Source organism: Citrus sinensis, chromosome 3, assembly GCF_022201045.2.
Source record: "Citrus sinensis cultivar Valencia sweet orange chromosome 3, DVS_A1.0, whole genome shotgun sequence".
Lineage (NCBI taxonomy): Eukaryota > Viridiplantae > Streptophyta > Magnoliopsida > Sapindales > Rutaceae > Citrus > Citrus sinensis.
Genome location: NC_068558.1, coordinates 45,564,298 through 45,576,789, shown reverse-complemented (window position 1 = coordinate 45,576,789; position 12,492 = coordinate 45,564,298). Strand labels below are relative to the sequence as shown.

The window sequence follows — 12,492 nt, the reverse complement described above, 5'->3', positions numbered from 1 at the left end:
ATCACGACGTAACAACACAGAGTAGTATTAGAATATGAGTTAGTTAACGTTGATGATAAATGCTTATTGTTACTATTAATTGGAGTGAGGGGGTCCGCGTGCTTTTGGTTTGAGGTGGGCGGGCGAGCGTGACACGAAAAACTCGAGTCGTGCAACAAAACAAAGACATTGAAAAGGAGGTCACCGAACAGACGTGGTCACGGGCGGGTGAGAATAACAGAATATCAAGGAGCGAACGAGTAAGAAGGAACGGGAGATACTGGGCAACAACAAATCGGGATGTCCGCTTCAAACTCCGAGTTTGATACTTTACACTCCTAACCAAATCAAGTCAATATTCTTTCCTCTTTAAAGCAACAAAACCGTTTCATTCATCACAAACGAACATAAAATTAAAGATGGCGGAGGAGGACAAGAGCGCTCGTGAGAAAAAGAAATCACAGCTACGCTTCAACGTTGGTAGTGGAGGTGTTTTAGGAGGCGCTGTCTTGTTGGGTGGAGGATTGGCTGCTGCAGGCTTGATGGCCGCGTTTGCAATCATTAAGAATAGAAACAGTGGAGGAGATGATCAGAAGAATAAGGAGGATTCATCAGCAGCAGCAACAACGGCTTCGGAGAAAGTACATGATGGAACTCAAGGGCTGAGCTCTGTTCTTCAAAATCCGACAACAGCTGTGCATCAAAATTATTGGTTAGCATCGCAGTTAAAATTTTCCAATCTTTCTGATTGTTATTATATTTGATTCTCTACCTTTCTAATGTGGTTGTTTTGCAGTTGTGCAAACCATGTAACACCAACAATTGGTGTCATTGAAAGCCCCATGGATTCCCGGGAGTTGGTCTCTGCCCATAATTTGGCCTTGGTAATTGTTAGAAACATCTTTGTTGATAGAAAGAATTGTAGTATTATTATTATTAATGACTAACACTAGGTGCTGCCAAAAGCACAGTATTAACTAACATGTTGAGTAATTTGGTTCAGGAAGATAAACCTATTCCCATAATTGATGCGGAAAAAGAAGAAGATCCTAGTAGCGGTTATCAACAGGACATCCTCTTCTCTGACGAATTAAACAAGGAAATCACTGAATCATGCGATGAGATTCTTAACAATGAAGAGACTTCAGCGCCAGCACCACAAATCAAGATCAAGAATGAATCCGGTGAGAATTTTCAACTGATAGACATCATTGAAGTGAAGAAAGAGGATGAACCAGCTGGGACAGAAGAATTGGCACTGGAAGAAAATTCATCCAAGCAGTCAGAAGAAGGAGATGATGATGGCGCTATTGAGGAATATGTCATGGATAAAGAGAAAGGCAGCCTGGAAGGAGAAATATCTCCAAAAGAGAATTCAACAATGCAGCCAGTTGAGGAAGAAGAAGAACAAGAAAAAGAATGTGATGAAGACGAGGAGAACTTAACAACGCAACCAGTTGAAGAAGAAGAAAGTGATGACGAAGACGATCATGATCATGGTGTCTATGATGGCAACCATGACAACAATGACAGTAGCAGTGAAGAAGAAGATGTCATAGAGAAAGAGGAAGAGAGCTCTGAAGGAACAGGTAGCTCTTCCAGGGAATCCAATGTCGAAGCAATTTGGCCAGCAGATATGATAGAGGCTTTATCACATGAACTCAAAGTAATGAATGCCAACAAGATGGCCAAAACAGAATGCGATTACATAAACAGCAAATGTGAATACGGAAGCAAGAATGAAACTACTGAAAATGCACCGATTTTGAACAAGAAAACACCGCAGGAGTTTGTCATGGCGAAAGTTGAGACAATGCACTTACCAACACGGGAGGTTTGTGTTTGGACGTTGCTGGCGCTACTCTTGCTGCTGCTACTTCTGAACATTCATCGTACATCTCCGCTTCAGGATCTCTCTTATGAGAATTCTGTCATTCATCCACGCGTTTAAAGAGTCATCACAGATGATTTAGAGAGTTTTTACATGTAATAAATGTCGGAATTCTGGTATATTTTCAACGTTTTTGGCAAATCAGCACAGTAAACCGCCTTCTGTCTATTGACTGTTATGTCCTTCGCTATTACAAAGTAAAAGCTCAATGTTTATATTAACAGCAAATCCATAGTCGTGTCTTATTATTAAGAATCTGAGTACATTAGAGAGCCATATTAGCAACAGATTCCTAGCTACAAACACATTTAGCATCAGAACAAAGCATAAAAGAGCCAAATGGAAAATGGCATTCCTGGTCGAGGAAGTACGAAATACTGAATGTAGAATCAACACTGGCAATATCACCGCAGTTTCACTCTCTCCTACAATTTTTATCTCTTTACCCTCTACTATATAACCCCACCACTGCCACCATCATCAGCGAAGCTGTTGTGTACCACCGCACCATCTCTATCTAAACATGCACCACAAGTGCCATGTCTGTTGCTCTGGAAAGAATTTGACCAGCTAGATACAATATGACATACGCTGATGCATGACAAAGTGATGGAGGCCTAGACGTTTGATTATGCTTAGTGATACATAATACAATTTACAGAGCGATCAAGTGATCTAGTGAAGATTAAGGATTTAAACCACGATGAAATTTATATATAGCAGGAGACCTGTGCTTTGTATATATGTTGTGCCATCTTTTCATGGCAAGTACCTTTGCAGGTGTATACACAATTCTAACTATCACTCTTTCTCTATATACAGTGCCCTGAATCCACAGACTAAGCTCAGAAGGCTCTGCTGGTTTATCTTCTTACCGGTGTCAACAAATAGATGAGAACTTTGTAACTAACTAACAAAATCTATTATAGCTCAGAACTCTGGGGACAAAACTTCATACCCAGTCTTGCACTTGCTGGGTGAACAATTTGGGCAAACAGGCTCCCTAATTGATTAGCATTCATGAAATTGCCAGTCTTCTTTGGAGCTTGGCCAGCTGCAACCCGTAGACCATCCCAATACACCCAGGATTAAATCCACACTTGAGCAAGCATTAACCTGACCAAAAAGAAACAGCTCCATGATATAAGAAAAAGAGGGAAAAGATAAAAGAACAAAAGACCAAGTAGTAGCAGATTATTAGCATTAGTGAATGAACATTTGGCACGCTACCAAACTCTCAAGGTTCCCTTCGACATGAAACAGCATGACAGCTATTCCCCTTCCCCTGTCAATTTCAGCCTGAACACACAGTACAAGTGTCACAAACATCAGAGAGTCAAGCTACTAACAGTCGACGAATAAATACGTCATAAATTTTGACCACTCACCACACAAGAACATATAGTGACACCTACAGTTGCCAATGCCGTTGTGACGTCAGCCATGATGCCTGAAATCAGTGGGTTAATCAAATCTTTAACAGGAACAGCCAGATTGATCCGAAATCATGACAATCAAAATTGAGGCCTAAACTTCAATGGAAAGACATTCTGATATCGAAGATATTCTAGAATATATCTGTTGTACCATGTCACCCATACAACAAGCAAATAATGTCATGACATGTGTGCATTTATTTTATAAACTATCATGCAAGTGGTGGTTGTATTAAACTTAATTACACATGTCATGCATGCATTAGTTGGTTGTATACAACATATGTATTCTAGAATTTCTCCTGATATCGAGAAGGCAGTAGACATTCCATTTGGAGATTAGGACAAAGACAGTATGACTTTCCATAAACCATAGGGCAATTATTTCTGTCCCAAATTCGTGGACGGTCAATAAAAGCTGGAAAAGGCAACTAGAAACTTGTAAAAAAATGGTCTGATTGGGTTCCTAAATAATATTTCCAGATTCGAATTTTTACAATCTCGATGTTGGCTACTGCCTATCGCGATTGCATGACTATTTCTACAGAATGAAAATTACCTCTTCGATCTCTGCACACCACACTAATATTTCCAGATTTGAATTTTTACAATCTCGATGTTGTCTACTGCCTATCGCGATTGCATGACTATTTCTACAGAATGAAAATTACCTCTTCGATCTATGCACACCACACTAAACCATTGGATAGAGTGCCCCTCGAGATTGTGCCAAGTGGCAATTTTACTGGCTTGCCAGCTTTCTAATCCGGGCAAAACTTCCTTATACATTGGAACATTAGCATGCATCATTTTGGCAAAACTATTTTCTTGAGATGACAACTCCCCCTCAGCTTTTGAACCAACATAATGCACACGCTTGTTATGTTTTCCGTTGACTTTTGGAGCCCAAAGGCTAGCATTGTCATCAGAACAGACAGCTTTAGAATTTCTGACAGGTGACGACATTTGGACAACATTCATAAGGATTTTCTCCCACAAAGGTTTGTCCTGTTTGGAACCATCTGAGAGATCTTCTACTTCACTCTCCTCTCCAGAATCAGCAACGAAGTCACCTACAGTATCTGCTGTAATTTCTGAAGCAGATAGTGCAGCTTGCTCCCTTAAAAACTAATCACAAGATGAAATTTGATATTAAAGCAGAACTAACAGTCTTAGTGCTTTAAAAGAAGAAGGGGGGAAAAAGAAGGGCACAGGCAGTAATAAAGGGTTAAACGGGAAAAAAAAGCCAGTACTATTCTGAACAAGTAAACCTACCTTCATAATTTTGTGTCTGGCACTTCGTGTTTTAGCATGTTCCAACCACTGCTTATGCCTTTGGAAAGCTGATTTACTTGAGAGCGCCTGATAAGTCAGGGAAGGCTAATTAACATTGCACTTTCTAACTTTTTTTTTTTGTTTGGGGGGGGGGGGGGGGGTGGTGAGGGAATGTATGAACTAGTAATAAATGTATGCACAACCTGATGAACTTTGATGAGTGGAAAAGAACAACTTAGAAAATAAAATCAAGTAGCATGACGGAACTTAGACTAAAATAACCATCACTAAGGTTAATGCTGAGATAGAACCAGCCTTCTGGATGTAATTTACTAGGATCATCATACAAAAATTAGAACATTATGAATTGTTAATTGCTCAGTAAGGACAGTGTACGGTTTACAACAACATCGATCTTTGCAAGAAGTAGATCTAATGAGTTAAATTGGGCCAAAAAAACATAGTGATATATGACCAAACTAGCATGATGACAAACGCAGCTATTCCTGAAACTCCCTCCATTGAGTAACTTTTCAATTTAGGAAGAAAAACTAAAAAGGATATGAAATAATTAAATAGAGATATTCTTCTCATCACACATGGTAAATCTAGACTTCAATATAATACCTAAATAAATTTGCATACACTATTGTTTGAGACCAGCAAATCGCAATTATAAGGCTATGGTCAATGAAAAACTAACATTATAGGTGATTATCTCCACAACTTCAGCATTGGCAAGCACATGTGTTGGAGAAACAAGATTCCCATTGACCTGCAATAAACTCAAGCATTTGAAAATTAGATTGACGCTTTGCTTTTACTTTGGTCTAATCCCTGAATAGAACCAATCAGAAGTGAGTAGAGTACCTTTGCAGCAACCATCTTGTTGCCAATTTCAGTGTGTATCATGTAAGCATAGTCAACAACTGTCGCTCCTTTAGGCAGATTTTTAATCTGTACATACATAAAGATGATTATCAAGTCCTAATCAACACAATCTGCTTATATATGAATTAAATAACCCTTAAAAAGGGAGAAATTCACTCATTTACCTCTCCCCTTGGCGTAAAAACGAAGACTCGACTACCTAAGAGATCTCTTGTAATGGTATCTACAAATTCTCTAGATGTCATGTTGCCCACGAACTCTTCTTGCCATTCTCTAATTGCATTGAGCCAGCTAATCTGGAGGAAAGACAGGACTTCATCCATAAAATTAGCATCCAAGTCAGGAGACTTGAGAAAGCTTAATAAAGAATTCTCTCTTTCAAGGATGACTTCTAATTATGACAATTCATCAAGTAAATAGGTAAATTACCCTCAGCGCAATATTAGCATTGTTAAGGCAAACTGTCTTTCCCCTTGGACTTCTACCATTAGGCCTTGCGTGCCCAACCAAACCAGTAACAAAAACTCTCCCACTATAATGAGCAGCGATGCCTCTTTCGGCAATCAGATCCATCTCTTCAGTTCTTATCTGCCAAAATATAGAGACATATATAACTAAATGCATTTCAAGAATCAAATCATGAACTCAAAACGACATTATGACAATTTTAGCAAGAATTGTTTTTCAGTTAAGAAAATTAGCTAGTAAATGAATTTAAGTAAAAAAGCATTCTCAGCAACCAATGGAAAAGGGAACATGATTAAGAAATTGAACATTCAAGCTACCTGAACTTCCAGTCGAAACATACTCTCATACAAAAATGGAATCAAGGTTGTGTGGAGACTTTGGTAGCCATTAGGCTTTGGGGTTGCAATGTAATCTTTCATCTGTTAAGAAGAATAAAACACTACTTAAATAAATTTTCCACAACACAAAAACTGATTCTTCCTAGAGTTTGAAAAAGAAAAAGAAAAGACTGGAATACACACAGCTCGAGGAATGGGGGTCCAAATTCCATGTACCAACCCAAGCACATGGTAGCATATCTGCAGAAAGTATATACATGAGAAAATTCCAAATGCTAAGCCAACTACAGATAACAGAAAAAGATGCCCAGTTCCTTTGGCATGGCCAATAATTCACCTGCTGAGGACTGCACAAAGGCCCAACACCACTACATGGCTTTGGTTTTATGATTATTCGAAGCTGGTTATAACAAACAGGAAGCAACAAATGAACAAGTGAATGAAAACCAATAAAAGTTTCTTTATCAAGATAATTAACATATTAAAGGCAAATACAAAAACAAACCTGTGCAATTTGGTTAACCTCATTGATTGAACCTCTTGATTTGAGCACAGCTTTGTAAATACTGCAGAAAAAAAAAATTTTCATTAAAAAATGTTGCCCCAAGAGTCTTCCATAAAACACACAGAACAAGTCATGAGGTAAATGCGAAAGGCATGTGATATCTCATTGCCAGGTCAACCCAAGTCAGCAGTTAATAACCCATTTAAGGCCCCAACGTGATTAAACTCAGACATATATTATAGACTCTTTGTCAGATATATAGATGCATAAAGCAGAAAATCTATACATGTGAAGGTACAGAGTGCATTTGCGAGTAAGCTGCACTATATGGTAAAAAGCCTATCCTTAATGTTCTTCAATTGCAGTGAAGAAAATGAAACATGGAACAATGGCTAAATAGATAAATGAACGAATGGAAAAAGTATGATTCATGACTTGACCTGTAAGGCTCCTTACATACAGAGCGAATTTCAGTTTTGACAGTCATAAGGTCCAAGAACTGATCATCCTCAATCTTCTTCATCAAAATTTTGTTCGCCTAGTTAAAAGAAGAAAATTCCAATGACCGGTTAGATACAAAATTTGCTTGAAAAAGTCAAAATTGACATTCACAAAAAACTTAACAGTTAGTTTTATCATCATGCCAACTTGTAAGTGATAAATGAAACTTCTGCAGTCATATCCAAACATCAGTGTGCAAAAGGAGAAAAAGAGTACCTCCTCAAGTTCTTTTTCATGTTCTTTATAGAGGTCTGCAACTCTTCTTTTGACCTTGGCATAATCTTCAGCATTTGTGTACATAAAGGATAGATTTTCAAGTTCAGACTGCAATAACAGTAATATGAATTCAGACCATGAAACAACAGGATCATCAACCAGAAATAGGATGTGAATGGCAATTTAGATGAAAACAGTCCTAAATGCATAAGTTTAGCCAAAAATGGAAGGCAGGCAGGAATATAACTACAAATGGGCAAGTTAGTAGAGAGAGAAAGCCAAGCAGAATAGATAAGATGATCCGTATATGGCAGCTCTGAACAAAAATATTGATGCCGCTGGAAAGATGCTGGCATATATTTATCCAAATCAATGACTACGAAATGAAAATTTCAAAAGTCTCAAAATGAGATCATCAAAAGCTCTATCTTGTCTTGAATGATGAATAAGTCATCGACTGATCGTGGGACTAAACAGAATGCAAAATCTTGAATATTAAGAGCAACTTTGGTTATTCTTAATGTAAAATTTATTATTCCCAAAAAAAAAAAAGAACAAATTAACTAATGGAAGTCTCAACCAGTCAGGAACTATGATAGTCCATCCAGATTCTACATCAAGATTAATATGTATCACCAGAAACTAAAAAACAAACTACCATCAGCACTGCAAATGCACAAACACCATTTTTTAAAGATTGCAAATGAACCGCAAGGTACACCTTAATTTGGTACATCCCTAACAATTTTGCCAAGGGAGCAAAGACCTGCAATGTCTCCGTTGCAATGCTGGACTGGAAAGAAAATAACAATGTTAAAAATAATGACAGAAAAATGATCTATAATGAATTATACTTGACCACTAGCAAACTACCTGCTTATGTGGAGGCATGTGTGAAAGAGTGCGCATGTTATGCAATCTATCAGCCAATTTGACTATGATAACACGGACCTGAAATAACAGCTGTTTAGTAGCTGAATGGATTTTAAAATGTGTAACAAGAGCATAAAAAAGATTATGTTGACAAGTCACCTCCTCAGTCATGGCTAGAAACATTTGCCGTAGGTCATCAGCTTTAACATCTTGCACTGAATGGTTTTCATTCTTACACTTTAATTTTCCCAGCTTTGATACCTAACCAGGAAAAGGAAGAAATGGATTTAGACTGTGGTCAGATTAACCTAGATTCTTTGAAGTTCTGACATGACACTCGACTACTTGAGTTGCTGAAGAAATAAACAAATAAATTGCCTTAGTCTCTCCCTCTACAATGCGGCGTACAGTAGCTCCAAACTCCTCCTCTATTCTTTCAAAAGTAACAACATTTGTATCTTCAACTGTGTCATGTAGTAATCCCGCAGCAATAGATTCCCAATCCAGTTCCTACAATATCAGTAATGAATCAAGTTAAATTGTCCAATGCAATGTTAATTATGTTTAAAATTATAGAATATTTCAATTTTTAATAACACACAAGTTCACCCAGAATACGAGCAACTTCAACTGGATGAATGATGAAAGGCTCTCCACTCCGTCTTTTCTGACCATCATGCGCCTCAAAAGCCAACTGTACCAACCAAAATACTACATTTAGATATAATAACCACCTCTTGTGAAATAAAGAAACAGGATTCACAAGAAATTCAACGGTAAAATTATTGAAAAAGCAGGCATGTTACCATCAGAGCTCTACGGACCAATTCCAATTCATTAGGTGAAAGGTATGATATGGTGGGCCTAAGATCCTGAGCCAACAGTCAAATAATAATAAGTACAACACCCAAACTTTATAGTAATTGTCACAGAAATAGAGGTTCAAAAATAGTCAATTATACCTCCCACAACCTTTCAGGAGAATCCTCTTTGAAGGCATCCGAAGAGACAGATGGAGACAAACACAGCCGCCATCTTTTACAGGCAACATGAAGTAAACTTGACCTAGGGAGTTTGCCAAGAAGAACAAGGTCAGAACCTTCAGTGCACCAACTTCCCACATCAAAGGCTTCGCATCTCTGCCAAGAGCATGAGACTGAACAGTTAATAACTACAAAAATAATAATAATAATACTAATGCAACTAGTATACCAGTAAAACTAAAGCATACAACAGATCTATCTGGATAGCATTCCAACAGGCCTATTAGATAAGTTGCATCGACTAATTAACATCTGTCCAGCCATGAACTGCATTTACTGCTTTATTACCACTGCTAAAACTATCGACTACGCCGATACAATCCAAGCCATACCAAAGTAAGCAGAGTTACCGAAATAGACATTTAAAGTTACTATAATTCCAAAAAAATTAAACTAAAATGCTATCTATTTTCCTCGGCAAGCCATTTTTTTGAAATATAACATTAAGGTAATAGCATCAAGTATCAAAAATCAATTATCCTACAGAATCATGATTATAACTAAATATTCTCACAAATATTTAATAAATAAAAAGAGAAACTTTTATTCATACACATATACAATAACACATACCAAATCACTGAAACTCTCAAGTAAAAGAAGCTTACAGAATTGATTCGATTTCGTCTGCCGGTTGGACCAAGCGATAATGATGAAGAGTGAGCAGGATGCGTAGTGCTGGCAAGAAATCCGGTCAGAGCTCTCGGAGCTTTCCAAGCACACGAGAGAACGCTGCAGTCATAATATCTTCCACTTCCATCGCCTTTTGGTAACTTACAAATGTTAACGCATTCCACTGACACTAGAAAAGTCGAATTGCCGTGCAATTCAAGATTAGTTCAGTAAATTACCAACAAATTTATAATTTTCCAGAATTTCACACATTTTCTCAGCAGCGAAACATGGAGAGATAAAAGTTAAAGAGAGAGAAAATGAACCTGACATGGAAGCAGCGGAAGCCATTTGTAGTGAAGAAGAGCAATCTCATTGAATCGAACTAAGCATTAAACAATACACAAACATAAAACAACTCAATTGACAAGAGCGAGAGAGTTGATAATTGTTCTTTCTGGAGTTTGGAATCGATAGAACGTTGCGTTTTATGTTTGTGGAAATGTTGTTGGAGGGTTTTGGACAAATAATCGATGGATTTGAAGGAAGGAGGTGAAGAGATAATCTAGAGAGAGAGAGCTTCGCCAACGCCACACAAATACCGTTCGATATATAGATATTTTTCTTTTCTTTTCTTTCGCTTTTCTATAATGTAGGTGATAGATAAAATTTTAAAAATTCTTTGAATTCCATTTTTTTTGCACTTTTCGTAATTTTTATAATTCATTTTCAAGGTAATTCCTAGGTGTATCGTAAGTGTCGAATCGTAAAACTTTTATTTATTTTTCCATGCGTTGTGTGTGTCGCGTCGGACGGGATTTTTTCGCACTGACGGCGAGGAAAGACACTAGGCAACAACTATACATTCGGTACGTCGGTCCGGGTTTGTCAATTCCAATAGCTATGCCATCACAAAGAGTGGCTATGATCATGCAGTTATGTTGTTGTTGCTTCTCCAACGTACAATTCCAAGGCAGTTATAGTCTAAGTATGTTTGGACGACGGTAGTTTTCTTAAAATTTTGCCTAAATTACTAAAACTATCCAAAATAATAAATATTAACTTATTTATATTGTTTAAGATTTTGTAATGGATTAACAACTCGACCTTTAGCTGAGTAATTAGAACCACTCTTTTATAATTGTGAGAGTACTGATTTGAACTCTCACAAAAGTATTATGAGGATTTAATTTTTTTTATTAAATTTAAGTGAAGACGGTTTTCTGTCTTTTAAATGTGAGTGGAGTTGACGTTTATCAAATATTAGAAAGAGTTAAAATCTGAACAGTACTATATAAGATTTAAGATAAATTAGTCCTAATAATTATCTGATTATAAATATTAATTATAATCTCATTTAATATGAGTTGTAATCTAAACAATACTCTCATATAATTAGAAAAAAAGAGGGTTTTGTAATGGACTTCAGAACAGCGTACAATGAACTGCCACATAAATTGTCAATAATTGACAATTAATGAACGAACAAAGAATTAACGCACAGTATTGCTTCGATGCACCAGCTTTTGTTGGGAAATTATGACGTCGGTGTTTATGTAAAGAGCAAGCTTATTGTGGAACTATGAAGTGACATTCGCGGCCCGTAAAACACAAAGATTGTAATGGCAGTTTTGACATCTAAACACCCCACGAAGCGTGGTGTAGGAAGTTTTATTTTAGATTTTTGATATTTTTTTATTTTTAATTAGAGTTAATTGTGTATATATTTTTTGTATTTTATTTTCAATACAATTATGATTTAATTTTAAGTAAATTAGGAAAGTGTGTACTTAAAAGTAATTTTATCATATAATAAATATGGAGATCTTGTTATTCAAGTTCAATTCTTTTATAAAAACCTCTCTTTCATAATTCACTTAAGATTATCTATTGTAGTGTAGAGGTATTTTGATTAGAATAACGTCTAATCTCGTTGTAAAACATTATCATAATCTCATGAAAATCATTTCAATTAGAAGGATAACTAATCACACTTTGATTGGACGTAAGTTAATAAGATCATTCCTAAAATAATATCTAATATCATGTTGACTCAAAATATTTTTAAAATAATATCTAATATTTATCTACCCTTGATAATCTTCTTGCGCTACCTTGCTGCGTCAGAGTCTCCAAGCACATTACCGCAGTCAATATTTACTTGCAGGGATGAAATAGTGGTGGTTTTGAATTGTGCACCTACACCGGCAGATCTGTGTCACAAAAAAGGTGAAGTTAATAATTATAGAAAATAATCTAAAAGCTGCGTTGGGTACTTGGGTTATTTGATAATTGATACATAGCTTGATAATGGGCATGATTAGATTTCTCTTCATCCACACGAGTGAATTTAACAAAGTCATATAAAAAGATGGAAAAGAAAAAAACACACAAAAATAAAATAATGGTTTGGTTGACTTTGCTTTGTGAGGAAAAAAAGGGATTGTTGGGCCCTTTGAGCTTC

The 12,492-nt window shown here is 36.6% G+C and overlaps 2 protein-coding genes across 8 annotated transcripts; one reads left to right on the top strand and one right to left on the bottom strand.

Moving 5' to 3' along the window:
- The first annotated feature begins 124 nt into the window (after nucleotides 1-124).
- Nucleotides 125-2,038, top strand: LOC102615329 (uncharacterized). Its single transcript, XM_006479941.4, has 3 exons — nucleotides 125-691; nucleotides 776-863; nucleotides 983-2,038. Exons 1-3 carry the CDS (start codon nucleotides 399-401, stop codon nucleotides 1,928-1,930), a joined length of 1,329 nt encoding a protein of 442 aa, XP_006480004.2. The 5' UTR covers nucleotides 125-398; the 3' UTR covers nucleotides 1,931-2,038.
- A 517-nt stretch (nucleotides 2,039-2,555) lies between these two features.
- On the bottom strand, nucleotides 2,556-10,680 carry LOC102615612 (putative GTP diphosphokinase RSH1, chloroplastic). 7 transcript variants are annotated; one of them, XM_052436669.1, is made up of 24 exons: nucleotides 10,355-10,679; nucleotides 10,025-10,218; nucleotides 9,336-9,512; nucleotides 9,180-9,245; nucleotides 8,975-9,067; nucleotides 8,752-8,883; nucleotides 8,533-8,634; nucleotides 8,374-8,451; nucleotides 8,222-8,293; nucleotides 7,501-7,608; nucleotides 7,224-7,321; nucleotides 6,784-6,844; nucleotides 6,616-6,678; nucleotides 6,462-6,518; nucleotides 6,258-6,359; nucleotides 5,902-6,060; nucleotides 5,637-5,768; nucleotides 5,452-5,538; nucleotides 5,285-5,356; nucleotides 4,582-4,668; nucleotides 3,978-4,434; nucleotides 3,259-3,320; nucleotides 3,087-3,169; nucleotides 2,556-2,986 (listed from the first exon to the last, which is right to left on the bottom strand). In XM_052436669.1, exons 1-24 carry the CDS (start codon nucleotides 10,377-10,379, stop codon nucleotides 2,959-2,961), a joined length of 2,595 nt encoding a protein of 864 aa, XP_052292629.1. In that variant the 5' UTR covers nucleotides 10,380-10,679; the 3' UTR covers nucleotides 2,556-2,958. The 7 variants fall into 7 exon arrangements, 6 of the variants coding, with proteins under 6 accessions (XP_052292629.1, XP_024954036.2, XP_052292631.1 ...); XM_025098268.2 differs by having other exon boundaries at nucleotides 3,101-3,169; nucleotides 10,355-10,673; XR_008052973.1 differs by lacking the exon at nucleotides 2,556-2,986 and having other exon boundaries at nucleotides 3,101-3,169; nucleotides 3,866-4,434; nucleotides 10,355-10,680.
- Nucleotides 10,681-12,492: the final 1,812 nt, after the last annotated feature.